Below are 20,682 nucleotides of genomic sequence, written 5' to 3' on the forward strand. Positions count from 1 at the left end.
CAAACTTGAGCCAAAGAGTAGAAAGTGCATCTTTCTAGGCTATGGTAATTCTGGTGAGATGGGGTACAGACTTTGGGATCCCGAATCCAGAAAGGTTGTCCGCAGCAATGATGTTCACTTTAATGAATCCAAATATCATTCTAAACCAGAGAGGGTTGAGGAGATTAGAAGAGTTGTCTTCCAAGAAGATGGACCTGCACGTGCAAGACGAAATGTCAGGGCTCAAGAGGAGCAAGGACAGGATAGATTGGAACCAGAGGTTGTGGCTGAGCCTGAGCCACCTATTGTGCGTAGATCTGGATGTGTCACGCGACCTCCTGATAGGTTTGTTCCATCTATGAACTATGTCATGTTGACTAATTGCAATGAGCCTTCATGTTACAAGGAAGCAGTGCAAATGAAGGACTCCGGGAATTGGCAATTGGCCATGCAGTCAGAGATGACAGCTCTGCATAAAAACAAGACATGGAAGCTAGTTAAATTACCACAGGGCAAAAAGGCTCTACCTTGTAAATGGGTTTACAGGTATAAGATCACCGCTCATGATAGTCAGCCAAAGTACAAAGAAAGGCTTGTTGCCAAGGGCTTTAAGCAAGAACAAGGCATTGACTTTGATGAAGTCTTCTCTCCGGTGGTCAAGATGACTACATTGAGATGCTTTCTTGCATTGGTTGCCATATTAGATTTGGTGTTGCACCAAATGGATGTCAAGACAGCGTTCTTTCATGGTGATTTAGATGTGGAAATTTACATGCAGCAGCCAGAAGGGTTTGTTGAGAAAGGCAAGGAAGATTGGGTATGCCAGTTGTTAAAGAGTCTTTATGGCTTAAAACAATCACCGAGGGCATGGTACCATAAATTCCACAAGTTTATGCTTTCTCAAGGCTACAAACGTAGTGAGTTCGATCACTGTCTATATACAAAGAAGGCTAAGGATGGTAGTTGGCTGATCCTTATTTTGTATGTGGATGACATGTTGATTGCTGGCAAGCACTTGGAAGAAATTTCAGCTTTGAAGTCAAAGATGGCAAAATCGTTTGACATGAAAGACATGGGTGAGGCAAGTCATATACTTGGTATGCGCATTGAGAGAGACAGATCAAAGAAGTTGATTTGGTTATCTCAAACAGAGTATATTGACAAGGTTTTGCAACGTTTCAATATGGAGAAGGGAAAGGCACTGAGTGTTTCATTGCCACCATATGTGAAACTTAGAAAACAAGATTGTCCTATGTCTGAGGAAGAACAGGCTGAAATGGATAAGATTCCATATGCGTCTGCAGTGGGTAGTTTGATGTATGCAATGATTGCTACTTGCCCAGACATTGCATTTGCAGTGGGAGTAGTAAGTCGATACATGTCAAACCCAGGGAGGCAGTGAAAGGAATATTGAGATACCTGAAAGCTACAAAGAGTATGCGTATATGCTATGGGAGTCAGGAGCTAAGTGTAAAGGGTTTTACAGACTCAGATTATGCAGGTGACTTAGACAACCGAAGGTCTACGTCAGAGTTATCTTTACATTGGCTGGTGGAGCAGTATCATGGCGTTCTAGATTACAAGATTGTGTTACTCAGTCTACTACAGAGGCTGAATATGTTGCAGCATCAGAGGCATGCAAAGAATCAATTTGGCTTAATCGACTAGTAACAGATTTGGGAATCAAAGAAGAGATGCCTGTGTTATATTGTGATAGTCAAAGTGCTATACAATTGGCTCACAATCCAGTTTATCACTCAAAGACAAAGCATGTGGATGTGAAGTATCATTTCATTAGGGAAATGCTCGAGGATAAGCAACTTCAGCTTGTCAAAGTTCATACCACAGAAAATCCTGCTGATCTACTTACAAAAGTACTTCCCTCAAAGAGCTTTGCGCATTTTCGCAAGCAGTTAGGTGTAGGGTAGTACATCACTTCTCTACATCTCTTGTATATTAGCTTGTATAGTAGCTTCTCTCACACTTAAAGTACCACATTGGACTTTAAGTGGGAGGTTGTTGGGGTATAAAGCCCAATGTGGTCGCCCAGGTAAGTGGGCGGGCCGCCAGGTATGTACACATATTCTTTTGTAAAAACCTAATAAGAACTCTTTATGCTCTACACATTACAGTAGAGCGAGTTCACCATATCGTCGTGCTCTTCTTCTCGCACTCTCTCTCGTGTCGCACTTCCGCTCGTACTCCTTCACTATCTATCTTTTCCATTACACACTAAGTAACACACTCTCTATTGTGTGCCTTGAGCTTCCTTCGTCTTCTCCAAGCTGTGTGTGTTTCTCTGCAACCCTAATTCCAACAATTGGTATCAGAGCAGGTTGCATCCTCCCGGGCTTAGTCGCCAGCTGCTCTAGTACACACCTGGTCACTTTCTCCGATTTCAGTGAGCTTTGGCAAGCGTTCGCAGGTCGATAAATACTTTGGGCAAATTGGTAGAGCTTGGTCTGCTCCGATTTTCGATTTGGGCTCATTTCGGCCTCCATTTCCACTACAGGCAGGTCTGCACAAGCAATTTCGTCATTTTGTGCAGAATTTTTGTCAGTGCCATTTTCTGCATAACAGGTGCCTTATAGTCTTCTACGGTTTGTGCTATATAGAACGTGTTGTTCCCGCTCCATTTCTCCTATTTTCGGGCAGTTTTCACATCAGGTGCAGCATTTACCATGGTTGACAACAACAACATAGACGTGTTCAAGATGTTTTCTGTTGAGGACAGGTTGGATGGGGACAACTACCCTATGTGGGCTTATATGATGCAACATGTTCTTGTGTCAAAGGGCGTCTGGAACATTGTGCAGGGCATTGATGTACGTCCTGGTTCTGAGGATGTAGGCGATGTTGAGGATGTTGCACGTCTTACTACAAGGATTGTTGCTGTTAGAGTTGTTTTGCGTACGGCAAAACAAGCTCGTTGGGATGTAAAGGATGCGCAGGCTCATGCATTGATTGCGTTGTCTGTGAAGCGCACCATTGTTTCTCACATCCGTTCAGCAAAATTTGCAAAACAGGCTTGGGATATTTTGGCTGGTCTTTATGCAAGTCGCAATGCGGCTAAAATTGCTTTGCTGCGTAAAGAGTTGGAGTCGAAGATTATGCATGAGGAAGATGATATGGACACTTTTCTTGCTAGTGTCAAGGATATCAATGAGCAGCTTATTTCTGCAGGTGAAGTCATTTCAGACAGTTCCCTTGTGCAGACTGTTCTTGATGCCTTAGTAGATTCCTACCAGACTTTTGCTAGTACTTGGAGACTGATGACCCAAGGAAATCCTAAGTTGTCAAGTTTGATGCATTATGCACATTGCTGTTGCAAGAGTCACTTTCCAGAAAAAATAGGACTTGGCAGCGTGAAGTTGAACAGGCTTTTATTGCTTCTCAAAGAAAGGGTGGTAACAACGATGCAACCACTTCTTATGGTTCTGCTGCGAGCGGCAAAAATACTGTTCCTAATGCTTCTGCTGGCAGCATTTCGTCGGGCAATTTTGGCGATAAGGGCAAAAAGAAGATGTGTTGCCATTATTGTAAAGCTAATGATCACTTGATCAAGCAGTGTCCTAAGTTGAAGGCAAAAGAGGCTAAGAAGAAAGAGGGTGGTTCCACTGCAAATGTTGGTTCCACTACAAATGCAGCCATTGTTGAGTCTTCTGTAAAAGGAGACTATAATGCTGATGTTGATGCAGAATGGGCTTTTAGTGTAGAGTGCACTTACAATCCTGCTGTCCATGATGTATGCTTGTCAATTGCTGCAGATTCACATGTGTGGTATTTCGATAGTGGTGCTATAAAGCACATTACCTCACATCGTGCATTGTTTACCTCTCTCAAGTCCGTCCCTCATGGGAATTCAGTCACTTGTGCCAACAATGCCTCTTATCCAGTTCAGGGAGTTGGAAATTGTGCTTACTACTGCTAATGGCAGTTCTTTCACACTTGTTGATGCACTTTATGTACCTGGGATCAAGAAGAATCTCTTGTCTGTATCCGCACTTGCTAGACTTGGACTTGTAGTCAAATTTGTGGATGACAGATGTATAGTTCATGATCTCACTTTTGGTGATGAAATTGTTGCATCTGGCCTTTTGTGCCGTGGGCTGTATAAGCTCACTTTGTATGACAAATGTGGACAAAATTTTGCAAATGCTGTTGCAGATTCAAGGGCTATTTCAGATGCAAAACTTTGGCATGCACGTTTTGGTCATCTGAATTTTGCCAGTTTGCTGCGTTTGCAGAAATCTTATATCGTTGCTTCTTTTCCGCCTCTTGAAGCACTTGTTAAACATGTTTTGTGAAGGCTGTATTTTGGGTAAGATGCAGCGTTCTAAGTTTCCAAAGGATGGTTCAGTTCAGGCCACATGCAGGTTGCAGCTTGTGCATAGTGATGTTTGTGGGCCCATGCAAACTCTGTCCTTGGGCAATTACCTATACTTCGTGACTTTCATTGATGATTACTCCAGGCATGCATGGGTATTTCCGCTTAAAGCGAAGTCCGAAGTTTTTATGTGCTTCAAACAATTTCTGGCTATGGCTGAAAATGTCTCGAAATGTACTATGGGCACCCTCCGTTCCGATCAAGGGGGGGAGTATATGTCTCATGAGTTTAATGCATTTCTGGCTAGTTGTGGGATAAAACACCAATGTATAGCGCCTTATACACCTCAGCAAAATGGTGTTGCTGAGAGGAAAAACAGGTCACAGATGGAAATGGCACAATGTATGGTCAAAAGTCAAGCTTTGCCGCATTCTTTTTGGCTTGAGGCCATCATGTGTGCCACTTATGTACTTAACAGGTGTCCTACGAAAGCTTTGCAGTCTATTACTCCATATGAAGCATGGCATGATAGAAAGCCTTCTATTGAGCACATGCATGTTTTTGGCTGTTTGGCATATGCTTTGGTGCCACAAGTGGAGCGCAGAAAATTGGATGATAAGGCTATCAAATGTATTTTTGTTGGTTATAGTGCTGAAAGCAAAGGTTACAGGTTGTATCATCCGCAAACAAAACGTATTCTGGTTTCACGGGATGTAGTGTTTGTGGAAGATTCTGTTCAGCCCTTGCTGTCATGTACTAGAGACAGTAATGTAAGCTCACAGGACATTTATGACACTTTGTTGCCTCTTTTCAGTGGTGGAAATACGAATGTAAGTTCCAATGAGGCAAATGTACAGCCTATGGGGGTTTCTGAAAATGTTTTAGATCAGCCTATTACTGATGCAGATGTACATGATGTACTTGATGAGGAAAGGGATGAAAATGAGCGACAGTAAATTGGATGCACCTTTGTCTAGTTGTACTCGTTCAGGCTCTCGCCATGCATCTTATGCATTAGATTGTTATGCTTTGGCTGTGTCTAGCTTACATGATGTTGAGGAGCCTCTGTCTTTTGATGAAGCACAGAATTCAGAAAATTGGATGGCTGCCATGCAATCAGAATATGATGCACTCATAGAAAATGACACATGGGCTTTATGTGATTTGCCTCCTGGCAAAAAGGCCATTGGTACGAAGTGGGTTTACAAGTTGAAACGCAAGCCGGTTCGTGAGATTGATCGCCATAAGGCTCGACTTGTTGCAAAGGGTTATGCACAGCAAAAAGGCATAGATTATGAAGAGACTTTTTCTCCCACTTGTCGTATGACTACTGTGCGTTTTCTATGTGCATTGGCAGATCATTTTGGTTGGGATGTACATCAATCAGACATTGTTACTGCTTTCTTGAATGGTGACATATTTGAGGAAGTTTATGTAACACAGCCTCGCGGTTTTGTCATAAAAGGACAAGAGGACAAAGTGTGTAGATGTAAGAAGGCTTTGTATGGGTTGAAGCAATCTCCTCGTGCATGAGAAAGCTGACACTCATTTGGTCAAACAAGGCTTTCGTAACAGTCCAACAGAAAGCACATTGTATGTAAAGTGTGAGGGTGATGTACTTCTCATTGTGGTTCTTTATGTTGATGATTTGCTGATCACTGGACCAAATGAGAGACATATTACTGAATTTAACGATGATTTGAATGCTACTTTCAAGATGAAAGATTTGGGGCTGTTCCATCATTACTTGGGTATACAGTTGAAGCAGTGTGATGGTGGTATTGTCTTGTGTCAGAAAAGTTACATAGAGACATTGCTATGTAAGTTTGGACTTGAGGATTGCAAACCTATTGCCACTCCCATGGAAATAGGTTTGAAGTTAAGTCTACATGATGCTGGCGATCCTGTTGATGTCACTCTTTATCAAACTGTTGTTGGCTACCTCATTTATGTATGCAACACGAGGCCGGATATTCAGTTTGCAGTCTCACAGGTCAGCAGATTTATGCATAGCCCAGGGTCTAAGCATTGGCAGGCCGTCAAGAGGATTTTCCGCTACCTTAGTGGCACTTTACATCTTGGCTTGTTTTATCCCAAGGGGGGATCATTTTCGCCAGACTTACATGCTTTTTCGGACTCAGATTGGGCTGGTTGTTTTGACACACGAGTGTCCACAAGTGGTTTTTGTTTCATGCTTGGCAGTTCATGTATATCATGGTTGAGCAAGAATCAACCTGGCCACTTTGAGTTGTGAGGCTGAGTACATGGCACTCTTCACAGGTACGGTTGAGTGTGTATGGCTCAGACGCCTTATGGCTGATTTGGGTGTTGGACAGCAGGACACTGCCAACACTATCTACACTGACAGTCAGAGCGCATTGGCAGTTGCGAAGAACTCAGTTTTTCATGCTCGCACAAAGCACATTGAGGTGCATTACCACTATGTCAGGGAGAGGCTCTCAACAGGAGAGATCAGCTTGGCTTATGTGCCAACACATGACAACCTTGCAGATCTTTTCACAAAGGCATTGTCTCGTGAGAAGCTTGAAGCTTTCCGCAAAGCTTTGGGCTTACTCCCCTTTGTGGATTGATCATGTCCTCAGGGCATGGCACTTCCCTTTACTCATGTACCAGCTCTCGTTCACCGCATCACTCCAGGGGGGATTTGTTACCATATACATGTGGTAGTGATGTGTGTGAACACACTAGGACCGTCGGGGCATTTTTTCCCTCTTTAGGAGGTTTTTTCCCCCGTGCATTGTATATACGCCCATCACTCTAGGGCTATCTATCTTTCCATTACACACTAAGTAACACACTCTCTATTGTGTGCCTTGAGCTTCCTTCGTCTTCTCCAAGCTGTGTGTTTCTCTGCAACCCTAATTCCAACATATTCTAAGGCTATTTTAGATGCAAAACTTTGGCATGCACATTTTGGGCATATGAATTTCTCCAGTTTACTGCGTTTGCAAAAATCTGATATGGTTGCTTGTTTGCGCCTCTTGAAGCATCTGTCAAACATGTTTGTAAAGGCTGTATTTTGGGTAAGATGCAATGTTCGAAGTTTCCAAAGGATGGTTCAGTTAGGGCCACATGCAGGGTGCAACTTGTGCATAGTGATGTTTGTGGGCCCATGCAAACTCCGTCCTTGGGAAATTACCTTTACTTCGTGACTTTCATTGATGGTTACTACACGCATGCATGGGTGTATCCACTTAAAGTGAAGTCCAAAGTGTTTATGTGCTTCAAACAATTTTTGGATATGTCTTGAAATGTACTTTGGCACCCTCCGTTCCGATCGTGGGGGGGAGTGTATATTTCTTGAATTTAATGCATTTCTGGGCGTGGGATAAAACACCAATGTACATTTCCGTATACACCTCAACAAAATGGTGTTACTGAGAGGAAAAACAAGTCACTTATAGAAATGGCATGATGTATGGTCAAAATTCAAGCTTTGCCACATTCGTTTTGGCTTGAGGCTATCATGTGTGCCACTTATGTACTTAATAGGTGTCCTACAAAAGCTTTTCCACATTCATTTTGGTTTGAGGCTAGGTTTGAGGCTATCATGTGTGACACTTATGTACTTAATAGGTGTCCTACAAAAGAGATGTAGTCTATGACTCCATATGAAGCATGGCATTATAGAAAGCCGTTTATTGAGCACATGCGTGTTTTGGATGTTTGGCTTATGCTTTGGTGCCACAAACACATCATTGAAATTGGATGATAAGGCTTTCAAATGTATTTTTGTTGGTTAAAGTGCTGAAAGCAAAGGTTACAAGTTGTATTATCTGCAAACAAAGCATATCTTGGTCTCATGGGATGTTGTGTTTGTGGAAGATTGTGTTCAGCCCTTGCTATCATGTACTAGAGACATTAATGTAAGATCACATGACATTTATGACACTTTGTTGCCTCTTTTCAGTGGTGGAAGCTCGAATGTAAATTCCAATGAGGCAAATGTACAACCTATGGTGGTTTATGAATTACAGATCACCCGATGCATATGTACATGATGTACTTGATGAGGAAAGGGCTGAGAATGAGTAGGCTAGAGGTATGCCAAAATGGGATGGTGCATATTTTGCGTGATAGTAAATTGGATGCACCTTTGTCTAGTCGTACTCGTTCAGGTTCTCATCATGCATCAGATTGTTATGCTTAGGTAGTGTCTAGCTTATGTGATGTTGAGGAATAAAGCACAAAATTTAAAAAATTGGATGGCTGCTGCTGCCATGTCATGTCCTCAGGGCATGGCACTTCCCTATACCCTATGTGCCAGCTCTCGTTCACCGCATCACTCCCAGGGGGATTTGTTACCATATACATGTGGTAGTGATGTGTGTGAACACACTTAGGACCGTCGGGGCATTTTTTCCCTCACTAGGAGGTTTCCCCCCCGTGCATTGTATATACGCCTATCACTCTAGGGCTATCTTATCTTTCCATTGCACACTAAGTAATACACTCTGTGTTGTGTGCCTTGAGAACCGAGGCTTATGCCAACATCTAAGGTCTTTGCCAAGATTTATAACTAAAATGCCCAAACCTTGAAATTTGAGGTCTAAATAAATAGAAACTATGATTTTTATTTTCTCATTTTCATTCGGGAAAATTTTCTAAACATGAACACTAATTGACATTTATATTAAGACAAACCAATTGATCACACAATGTTTTTCAATACACAAATATTGAATGGAACTGCTTTTTATAGACTTGCATCATCAATGATGTGTATAAAAATCTGGCTATGATAACAACATGCATCGTCATGCCACTACGACATCTCAGGCAGAGGTTATTGAGAGAGAATAAACAAGAGCATCAAGGTTCAATAAAGAGAGATGATAGATTTCTTTACCCTCTTAGAGACAGTCGTAGAGATGAAAGACATGACTATTACTCCACAGGGCCTTCAAATTGACATCGTTATGCACTTACAAGCTTAATTAGATGACCCATACTAAGATAGAGAATAGTATGGAGGTTCAATATAGAGAGATGATAGATTTCTCTACCCTAGTGACATTCATAGAGATGAAAGCCATGACTACTACTCCTCAGGGCCTTCAAAGTGACAACGTTATGTACTTACAAGGTTAAGACGACCCATACTGAGATATAGAGTAGTATGGAGAGGTTATTGAGAGAGATACACCAGAGCATCAAGGTTCAATATAGAGAGACGATAGATTTCTTTACCCTCTTAGAGAAGTCGTAGAGATGAAAGACATGACTACTACTCCACATGGCTTTTAAAGTGATAGCTTTATGTACTGACAAGGTTAAGACGACCCATACTGAGATAGAGACTAGTATTTAGACATCATCTACAACGGAGGATCCAACATATCATTGGAGCGGGATACACCTACAAAAGACACCATACTGTAGAGACCATGAGTTGCTTCATGGGATGAACCCCCATTTGGTATATCATATTAATTTCTCTTGAGAGATTGTGCAAGTGCGTTGAGTGTATCGGAGTGTTCACCTATAACCCACATTGTGACTCATGATGCATATGTAGCATTCTTCTTGGATTATTAGTACCCTAATTTCTTTTTCTAAAATTCTTTGCCAGGTAGTTGTATCAGTCTGATTATGGTTGTAACTTTTTGGTCAAATAGGCCATTTTGCCTTGTAAAGATGTTACACATCTTTCTCTCTCTCTCTCTCTCTCTCTCTCTCTCATGTCGATATTTGAAAACCTGCCGCCCTTTGCCAACTTCCAAACATTTCAGTATTTCGAATGGCACCTCACCATTCGACCGGCCTTGTTCTTCTGCTATGTAGCCGCAAACACGCTTCTGCAGCAAGTACGCGGATCAGCAGGTCTTCTGGACTCAAGAAGATGGCCTGACGCTCAGATGTGGGTAGAGTTTTTCCCAGAATCATGGTGTATTTGTGGATTTTCGGGGCTTGTTGGTGGGCTATGGGCACAGGCAGAGCATTTATCCGCACATGGCTAGTCACATTATAAAAAAGCTTCGAAAAGATTTTTCTGCTTGGCCTTAATGGCTAACCGTGCTATCCTTCCATGGCAACGGTGCAGCCCAGAAAGATCAGAAAAGCCTTCGCTGCATGGCTTGATACTGATACCTTCAAAGAAGAGTCTCTAAGCACTCCTCATCGTCGTCAAATGGCACCCAAGAAGAAGAGAGCCTTACAACTCAGCAAGCTCTACTCATTTGCATGTGGTATGTCACCTGCTTCACATTCAGATGACATGAATGATGGGAATACAGAAAGTGGGGGCTTCTCTAGAGTTGTTCATTGCAATCATCCTGATCGGTCACCAGAGTATGAGTCCAATTATGTTGCCACAACCAAATACAACATGTTCACTTTCTTTCCCAAATGTTTGTTTGAGCAGTTCCGGCGAGTTGCCAACATCTACTTCCTGTTTGCAGCTGCATGCTCGCTTACTCCGATTGCTCCCTTCAACCCTACAAGTCTTATTTTACCTCTGCTCTTTGTTGTGGGAGTAAGCATGGTGAAGGAGGCAATAGAAGATTGGAGGCGATTCTTGCAGGTACCAAAATTTATCATTTTCTTTCGAGTTTCTCATCGGGACTGTTTCATTTTGTATGAACTTAAGGATTTTCTTGAGCATATAGATGGGTCTTTGGTGCATGACCTTGGTCTGCACAGGGATTTAATAATCATGTGATTGTGTGAATTTTTTTGTGATTACCATGTGCTATTATCATATTCACATAATTACAATTTACATGATCACATTTAAGCCGATGAATGGTGCCTTGATAACCCACCAAAATCCCACCGGGCTATTATTTTTTAATGGTAAGCCCACTTGGATATGGCAAAAACCCACCAACGGGCTTGCCAGGATATGGAAAAGTCCGGAGGGACTACCGGTTTGGGTGGTTTTTGCAGGTTATTAGGAAGGTCACATGAACATTGAACGTGATCACGCGGTTTAAAATGTGATCAACGTTACTAACATGTTCGCGTGCTTGTGATCATGTTAATGAAATCCTTGCTTGGGTAGAACATGCTTTGTGTGTGTGGTTTTGTATGGATAGCTTCTCTCGTGCTTAGCTTTGGCAGTTGCTGGTCATTCACCACATGCTTAATTATGCTACTCAGCTCTTTTAGTGCCGTCTTGCTGGAATGGGAGACCAATAATTCAGACTTGAAAATAGCCATAATTTAATAGAGTGGGGGGCCCTTTGGAGAGGGGTGGATGTGCCTCATCATCGTGTTGTCTTGTCCCCCCCCCCCCCCCCCCCCCCCCCCCCCCCCTTCTTTACCGAAAGGAATAAAGAGAGAAGCACACAAGAGGGGAGGCAAACACAATGTGAGCAAGGAAGAGTGACCAAAAAACAATAACTCAATATTTGATAAGCGACTAGAGCCCAACAAAAGGGGGGTCGCCCTAGTGTAGAGCTGGCTTTGCCAATAAGAGTGCTACCTCATCGAAACTAGTGACACAGGGCATAAAAAGCTAATGAATGTGCCACATCAACATAAAAGCGAATAAATGGGCTCTTTAGCGCCCAATGGGTGGTCCATCTATGCATTGCTGAAGAAGATTGGGCTCTCACTAAATATCGGACTTTCAAGGATGCCACATCCTTGAGTCTTCCATGTGGCAAGCATGATGACCTGCTGGGCCGATGCATGCTATGTGCAACAAAAGTGATGAATGGTGTGTGCTCAGGATGAGTACTCAGTACGTACTCAAGGTTCCTTTTAATGAATGAGAGACTTCCTTTTACTTCATGAGAGTTGTGCAGTAGACTAGAGAGAAAGAGGATGATACTCTGAGAGAAGGTGTTGTGAATGATAGAGATAGAGAGAGTAGACTGACACCAGATGGGGTCCCAAACCCCCCTCCAAGGGCCCCCTCTCTATCGCTACAAAGGTATTTGCTTTAGATTGCACAAATGTTGATACAATGGTCCTAGATGTTGTGATGCTGATGGGAACTTGTTGTAGATGCTTGGTTTTGCGAGGCTAAGGGCTGAAATGCAAAAACGCTAGGGATTCTGGCTGGGATTTGGAATGGCGACGAGGTTATGGGTCGATTTGCTTTCGCCGATGGCGGCATGGCTGAAAATTGAATAACGCTGGATGATCTGAGGGCTAAATCTGAAAACGATGCTTTGCTACGATGGGCTGAATTCTGAAAACGCTAATGTTGATGGATGGATCTGCAACGGTGCGGTGAGGCTATGGTCAAATTCTGAAAACGCTGATGTTGATAGACTGATCGCCTACTCATGAGTTGCGATTCAGCCTACAAGAGCCCCGTCCACCCACCCACCCACCCTCATTGAGGACCCATAGAAATAGCATGACTATGCACATAAACTCTATTAGGTAATTGGACAACCACCCATTCTAGAGCCTCTAGACCCACGCCTGGTCACATCCACTCTTTTCACAGTTGTGATGGTGGAGAGGGCAATTCACTGCTTGTAGTGTAAGGTGCAGCGGAATGAATGTTGTATTTTCTCAAGATTAGTGATCTTTATTGCTCAAGGTTCCTTTTAGTTCTTAGGGAAAGAGAGAGCTTTCTGCCTGTAGAGTGTTGTGGTCACGAACAAAGTGAGTGGATTGTGCGTGCAAGTGAATGAGACTGAGAGAAGCAGAGAGAAGAGATACGACACCGAGAGGTTGTAAAACCCTCCTCCGAAGGCCCCACTCTCGTCGGCGAGAGTGGTCTACTTGATTGCACAATGCGTACAATGCAAATGCAATGGAATGATGCAATAGGACTATGCCGATGACGACGAAGACGGCGGCAACTTAGGCTAAATCTGGGATCTTTCTTGTGGCTGAAATTGGACTGTTTTTGTTGGGCTGAATCATGGATGAAAAACGCTGAAGGGATCTGGGTTTCTGCTGCGGTTTCAGGGCTGAATTTCTGAGAATAAAACGCTGCCTTTTGACTGCACTTAGGCTGCGTTTTTGGGTGTCGACAGGCTGGCTGAAAACGCTGCCACAGCAGGTTGTAAGAGGCTGAAAATCGCTGTCAAGGATGCTCCAGAAAACGCTGCAAAAGCTGGGTGGTGCTAGCGTTAGTGGCTTGCAAAAACGCTGGCCTGAACTGGGTGAAAACGCTGATCTGGTCCCTTGCTGGTGATCCTTGCAATGATGAAAAACGCTAGGCAGCACAATGGATGGCGATGGAAATCTGGCAAACACCGGCGATGGGGAAGCGCTCGAGGATGAAAACACTAGCATGATGGGTTGGCCTCGCCAAGGGGATGGGGAGGTTCTTGCTGAGAGGGAGGGAACACCTGCTGCTTGGGGAAGCTTGTTGTGCTCTTTGCTCATCTGCCAATTTGTGCTAACTTGGGTTTGCTTATAAATTAACTTACCCAATTTGCTCTACTGACTACCCAACAAAAGTCACTTAATAAATAAGTGAAAAATGTCAAAAATAGAGAATAATGGGATAAAGTCATATGAAAATCCCCAAACTGACTCTGATGGAATCTGATGAAAATGCTTATGCTTGTGCTTATGCAACCAGAGGATATGCACCTACACTGAGTGACTGGGCATGCACGGTCTACGAATAGACTCAAAAAAGTGCCAGATTTCTCCTAATCTAACTTGACTGGACTTGGACGGAAACCCTGTTATGGTGTAGCTTGTCCACGGACACATAGGGTTGGGATGTCACGTGACATCCCCTCCTTTATAAAGTGAGGTACTGGTACCGAGCTGCATGGATTCTTGTAGTCTGCCAACAACTCTGGGTAATCCTTGAAGAACTCTTTGTCTACCCACACCGCTTCATGGGTTCCTCGATCTTTGAACTTCAAAAAATACTGTCGTACTTGTTTCTTTGAACCATGGCGAAACCGATGCAACAAGACTTGCTCCGGCTCCATGACTTCTGCTTCATCGATGATCTCCGGTTCTTCTTCTTCCGAAACGTCCTTTGGAGGTGTTCCCTGAAACACTTTTCACCAAGAAACATGGAAAACGTTGTGCATTGACCATGAGTTAGGAAACTTTAATTTCATTGAAACCTTGTTAATCTTTTTGATGACTGGAAAAGGACCATACATACGAAAAGATAATTTAGGATATTTCTTTCCAACTTGCTTAAGACGCTGTTTCATAATCTGTAGATACACCCAATCTCCTTCCTTGATCGAGACCTCCTGACGATGCTTGTTAGCCTGTCGAGAATAAGATTCCCGAGCCTTGCTTAGCCGAAGCTTCACACTCTCAAAAATCTCATCCAATGACTGACTCTCAGCATTGGCATCAGGCATTTGACTGACCGATCGAGTCAACAATGACTGGAATCGGCGGCCAAAAGTTGCCTCATACGGAATTCGACCAATAGCAGAAGAGAAGGAATCATTGAGAATAGCCTGTACCAATGGGAGAAAGAGCTCCCATTGAGTCTGCTGATCATGAACATAAGACTTCAATACATCAAAAGCTAACTGATTATAAATTTCCGTTTGACCATCTGACTGTGGATGAAAAGCGGATGAAAAATTCAACTTTGTGCCAAAATTTTCAAAAAGTGCACGCCAAAAGTTGGACGTAAACTTAATATCCCTATCTGAAACAATGGACTTTGGCAAACCACAGAGGGGGTACCAATGCTTTATGAGCAATCGTGCAACATCTTGTGCAGTAACTGTGGCCTTACAAGGAATCAACATGCAGAATTTGCTGAAATGATCAATAATAGTTAAACATTGAGTGTTCCTTGAATGCTGACTTGGTGGTAAGTTAGTCACAAAATCCATAGAGATATCCTGGAAAGGTCCCTGGAGAATAGGTAGCGGAAGCAAGAGGCCTTGTTGCTTACCCCGAGGAGCTTTCACTTTTTGACAAATAGTGCAATGTGTGACATAACTAAACACATCCTTTCGCATTTTAGGCCAATAGAAAAACCGTTCAATCTTTTCCAATGTGGTGTTCATACCCCTGTGCCCACCCGTGAGAGTCATGTGCATCATGCAATATGGCTGGCCTAAGAGAGGGCAACACACATAGACGCTGACGAAAAAATAACAATCCATCACGAATGAGATAGTTGCTGGGCCCTTGGGAAGCAAGAGCCTGCAACCAATACTTACCAAACTCCGAATCTGCATACTGATTCTTCATGCTGTCAAAAGACTCACTCTGTATAGAAAATGTGGTTCTTGACTCAAGAGCCAAAATCTGCCCTTTGCGACTCAACGCATCTGCAACAGGGTTAGCTTTTCCAGGCACATACTCAATCAAACCACCAAATTGCTCAAAAAATTGTGACCACCGCGCTTGGCGATCACTCCAATGTGCACTAGGCATAGACTGTAGCCACTTGAGGGCTTGATGATCTCTGCGCACTGTAAACTCTCTACCATACAAAAAATGCTTCCAATGCTTAAGAGAGTGAATGACAGACAAAAGTTCTTTATCATAAACTGAATAATTCTTTTCCGCACTATTGAGCTTCCGGCTAAGGAAAGCTACTGGGCGACCATGTTGCTGGAGCAGAGCGCCAATGGCGACATTGCTCGCATCCGTCCATACCTCAAAGGGGTCATCCCAAGAGGCAAGGATAAGACACGGAGCTTCTGTCACTGCAACCTTGAGAGCTGCGAAAGCCTCAATGGCTGCCTCGGGCAAGTTTACACGCTGACGGCGAGTCTTTACCCCTTTCAAAACATTAGTCATAGGTGCAGCAATACGTGCAAAATTCTCTATGTGCGAACTATATGCTTGGCATAACCCAAGAAAAGAACGCACATCATATGCAGTTTTGGGCAAATCCCAATTACGAACCTGTTTCACCTTCACGGGGTCTAGCTTGACGCCTTCTGCAGAAATGATATAACCCAAATAAGTGACTTCAGTAAGAAAAAATTCAGACTTCTTAGCTGCAATGTACAACTGACACTCATCCAAACGAGTTAGTACCCTTTCGACATCTCTTTCATGTTGTTCCCACGATGCAGAAAAAATGAGAATATCATCCAAAAAGATGAACACACATACACCTACCATGTCGCCGAAATGACCTACCATGAGACGATTGAACGTATCCACGGCTCCTGTCAATCCAAAAGGCATAACAATATACTCCCATTGCCCTCGCTCGGTGCGAAAGGCGGTCTTGAAAATGTCGCCTTTGAATACCCGTACTTGATGGTATCCACTTTTGAGATCGACCTTGCTGAAAACCTTTGCTCCATTGAGCCTATCGAGGATATACTCAATGTGAGGCATCGGAAACTTGTTCTTGACGGTCATCTTGTTTAATGCCTTGTAATCAACACACAAACGAGACGAACCATCCTTCTTGCGAACGAACAAAATAGGGGTAGCAAAAGGACTTACACTAGGACGTATGAATCCTCTAGCCACCAACTCCGTGAGTTGTCGCTCTAACTCTTCCTCTCGTGACTTGTTCAAACGGTAGGGAGCCTTACTGACCGGCTGCGCTCCCTCCATAAGCTCGATGCGATGGTCCTCTGGCCGCTCCGGTGGAAGACGAGGTGGAAGATCATCCTGCAAAAAGAGATGTGTAAATTTCGTAAACAACTCCGAATACTTACCTGGAGCTTGAATGCTCTGGGAAACCGGGGCAACATATATGAATGCCGCTTGTGCTCCTCGTCGTAATTCACGCTTTACCTGCACATGCGAGATGAGAGGCAAAGAATGTAAGCCCTCCTCAACACGAATGATGAGGGGGGAATCTGTCTTGGCATGCAAAGTGAGAGTTAGAGCCTCCCAATCAACGAGAGGGTTCAGTTCACGAAACCACTTCATGCCCAAAATCATATCACATCCTGAGAGAGGAGACACAAGAAATTTCCTGCTAAACGAAGCTTGTTGAATGGTAAACATCACATCAAGGCACTCCTTCGTGATGAGAGAGTCCATACCAGGAGCGAAGCCAGAAACCTCGATAGGAGATTTCTGACTAACCTCTAGGCGGGCTCTCTCAACAAGAGGGGGACTAATCACATCATGCATACTACCTGGATCAAACAATATGATAAAACGCTGTCCTTTGACATGACCATAACACTTCATTAGAGATTCATCAATGTGTGTGTCAGAGTCATGAGAAGATGAAGGTTGTGTTGTGAGAGAGTTGGTGGTAGTTGCAAGTGCCTTTGGTTCTTTAGGTGTGACTATCTTAGGACAGTTTTTCTTAATGTGACCCTTAATGTGACATTGAAAACATCTACCTTCTTTAGCATAAATCACTTGTTCTTCAGCCGTGATGTATCCTTCTACAATTCCTTGAGAAGCTTTTTCATCAGGGGTTAGCTTAGGTTTTGCAGGTGCTTTAGCTTTATCCTTAGATTCATTGTTAGAGTTCTTTTCCGAGGAATTAGAGGAAGAAGGGCTAGAAGAATTTCCATTCTTACCATTCTTATTGTTCTTACCATTCTGTGTGCTCTGAGAAGTCTGCGGGGTTGCTTGAGAAGTCTTGTTTTCCTTAGGCTTTCCTTTGTTGTGTTTCATCTCGTGGGCGAGAGCAATGGCTACCGCTTTGTTGAGATCGGGTGGATCGAGTACCTCGACATCATACTTGATATACTCGTCCAATCCGTAAAGAAATGCCTCCTTGCGCTTCTTATCCGATTTGCATAATTGAGTGCCGAGCTGCAAAACCCGATTAGAGAAAGATATAACCGGCGTACCGTTTTACTTGAGAGCTCGCCAATCGTCCTTTAGTCGTGCAAGGTACTGAGGTGGCATAAACCGTGCCTTGAGCTTGTCTTGGAAATCAGCCCAACTAAAAGAGAGGGGCGTGAGATCGTCGGCTGCCTCTATGTGCGCGGCTAGCTGTGCCTCTTGCCAAGCCTGATACCAATTTATGGCATCACCGGCAAGGTACATAGCTGCCGTCAAAACTTTGCTATTGCCTGTTTTCTTAGTTGCCGCAAAATAAGCATTAAATTGATGCAACCAAGAATGAATAACAGTAGCATCCATCTTACCGTCATACTTACTGAAAGTCAACTTCTCTGTGACTGGATTGTGTGAATCCGCCTCGTGGCTTGCGCCACTTGACGAACTCCCACGATCTTTGGGTGATTCGGCCTTCGAGGCTAGGACTTGGGAAATAAACTCTTGTTGACGAATCTCCCTTTGAGCTTCTCGCTCGGCGTCCCTTTCTGCTTTGCGTTCTTTGCATTCAATGCGCTCGCGTTCGAGGGCAAGTCGTTGGTCTTCTTGTCTTGCGGCAATTGCAATGCGCTCACGTTCCTAAGCAAGGCGCTCACGTGCCTGAGCAAGTCGATGTTCTTCTTGTTGTGCAGCAAGTTTGTCGTTTTGTTCTCCGCGCTCACGGTCCTTGGCTTCTTGTGTATGGGTCTATACCGCTTGTTCATCTGCTTTGCTTGCGAGTCGTTCCAAGGCAACTCAATTCGTTTCTTGTTGTCGTGTCATCATGTCCAACATTGACTTGACTATCATCTCCATAGGAGTGAGGACAACTCGTGGCGTAGATGGCGAAGGGGGAGGGTCGGAAAAATCTCCTGGTGGGGAAAATCCTTTGTCGCCTCTCTCATGCTCATCACCTGAATGCGAAGTATCCATGCCGCTTCGGGTGACGACCATGCATTGGGATCTTTGGTTCTTAAGTTCACGAGGAACTTGGGTCTTGAGTTCTTGAGATTCTTGAGGTTCTTGAGGGTTTCTTCCGCTTGCAAATCGCGTTGGAGAAGGATCTTCTCTTCACCCGAGTTCTACCCTTTTCTGCCGGCGCACCCCTTGGCGGCCTTGCGCTCACACCAAGGTTGCTTTTTCCCACCTCACGTCGATTGGCCGGCCGCTAAGTGCACGGTCCGCTCTCAATGAATGAAAAGAGACACAAGGGGAGGTTGGACAAGCCCTTCTTTCTTGGGATTCTTGTCACTCTTCAAGAAAACACGATTAGGAATCGCCACGCCCAAGTAAACTTGGGTTCGTGCGACCGCAACAAGCAAAAAAAAATTCTTGTGGTTCTTTCCTTGAGTAATGCAGAACACTTCCAAAGCTCTGATACCAATGTAAGGTGCAGCGGAATGAATGTTGTATTTTCTCAAGATTAGTGATCTTTATTGCTCAAGGTTCCTTTTAGTTCTTAGGGAAAGAGAGAGCTTTCTGCCTGTAGAGTGTTGTGGTCACGAACAAAGTGAGTGGATTGTGCGTGCAAGTGAATGAGACTGAGAGAAGCAGAGAGAAGAGATACGACACCGAGAGGTTGTAAAACCCTCCTCCGAAGGCCCCACTCTCGTCGGCGAGAGTGGTCTACTTGATTGCACAATGCGTACAATGCAAATGCAATGGAATGATGCAATAGGACTATGCCGATGACGACGAAGACGGCGGCAACTTAGGCTAAATCTGGGATCTTTCTTGTGGCTGAAATTGGACTGTTTTTGTTGGGCTGAATCATGGATGAAAAACGCTGAAGGGATCTGGGTTTCTGCTGCGGTTTCAGGGCTGAATTTCTGAGAATAAAACGCTGCCTTTTGACTGCACTTAGGCTGCGTTTTTGGGTGTCGACAGGCTGGCTGAAAACGCTGCCACAGCAGGTTGTAAGAGGCTGAAAATCTCTGTCAAGGCTGCTCTAGAAAATGCTGCAAAAGCTGGGTGTTGCTGGCGTTAGTGGCTTGCAAAAACGCTGGCCTGAACTGGGTGAAAACGCTGATCTGGTCCCTTGCTGGTGATCCTTGCAATGATGAAAAACGCTAGGCAGCACAATGGATGGCGATGGAAATCTGGTAAACACCGGCGATGGGGAAGCGCTCTAGGATGAAAACGCTAGCATGATGGGTTGGCCTCGCCAAGGGGATGGGGAGGTTCTTGCTGAGAGGGAGGGGACACGTGCTGCTTGGGGAAGCCTGTTGTGCTCTCTGCTCATCTGCCAATTTGTGCTAACTTGGGTTTGCTTCTAAATTAACTTACCCAATTTGCCCTACTGACTACCCAACAAAGGTCACTTAATAAAAAAGTGAAAAATGTCAAAAATAGGGAATAATGGGATAAAGTCACCTGAAAATCCCCAAACTCACTCTGATGGAATCAAATGGAAATGCTTATGCTTGTGCTTATGCAACCAGAGGATATGCACCTACACTGAGTGACTAGGCATGCACGGTCTACGAATAGACTCAAAAAAGTGCCAAATCTCTCCTAATCTAACTTGACTGGACTTGGACGGAAACCCTGTTATGGTGTAGCTTGTCCACGGACACATAGGGTTGGGATGTGTCACGTGACATGTAGCATGGCCGGTTTGCAGATCACACAGGCATGCAAAGTGAGCACCTTATATATGCGGTAGGCACCCTTGCTCCATTCATTGCCTTGCTCTTTAACAAACCTCTAGCAGATGGATTACTAGCAGAGTGGACTAGGCATACCCA

General features: G+C 44.0%; 1 protein-coding gene across 3 annotated transcripts in view; it reads left to right on the plus strand.

Moving 5' to 3' along the window:
• Positions 1 to 10,026: 10,026 nt before the first annotated feature.
• Positions 10,027 to 20,682, plus strand: part of LOC147424074 (putative phospholipid-transporting ATPase 9) — a 133,020-nt gene continuing 122,364 nt past the window's right edge. The window contains exons 1-2 of one of the 3 annotated variants that reach the window (XM_086501125.1): positions 10,027 to 10,515; positions 10,729 to 10,850. In XM_086501125.1, coding sequence (XP_086357251.1) covers positions 10,356 to 10,515; positions 10,729 to 10,850 — 282 coding nt within the window. In that variant the 5' untranslated portion in view covers positions 10,027 to 10,355. Of the gene's footprint in view, positions 10,851 to 20,682 lie in introns of all 3 variants that reach the window. The other 2 variants (XM_086501126.1, XM_086501124.1) reach the window with 2 other exon arrangements.

This window comes from Adiantum capillus-veneris, chromosome 26 (assembly GCF_014529385.1).
Source record: "Adiantum capillus-veneris isolate H3 chromosome 26, ASM1452938v2, whole genome shotgun sequence".
Lineage (NCBI taxonomy): Eukaryota > Viridiplantae > Streptophyta > Polypodiopsida > Polypodiales > Pteridaceae > Adiantum > Adiantum capillus-veneris.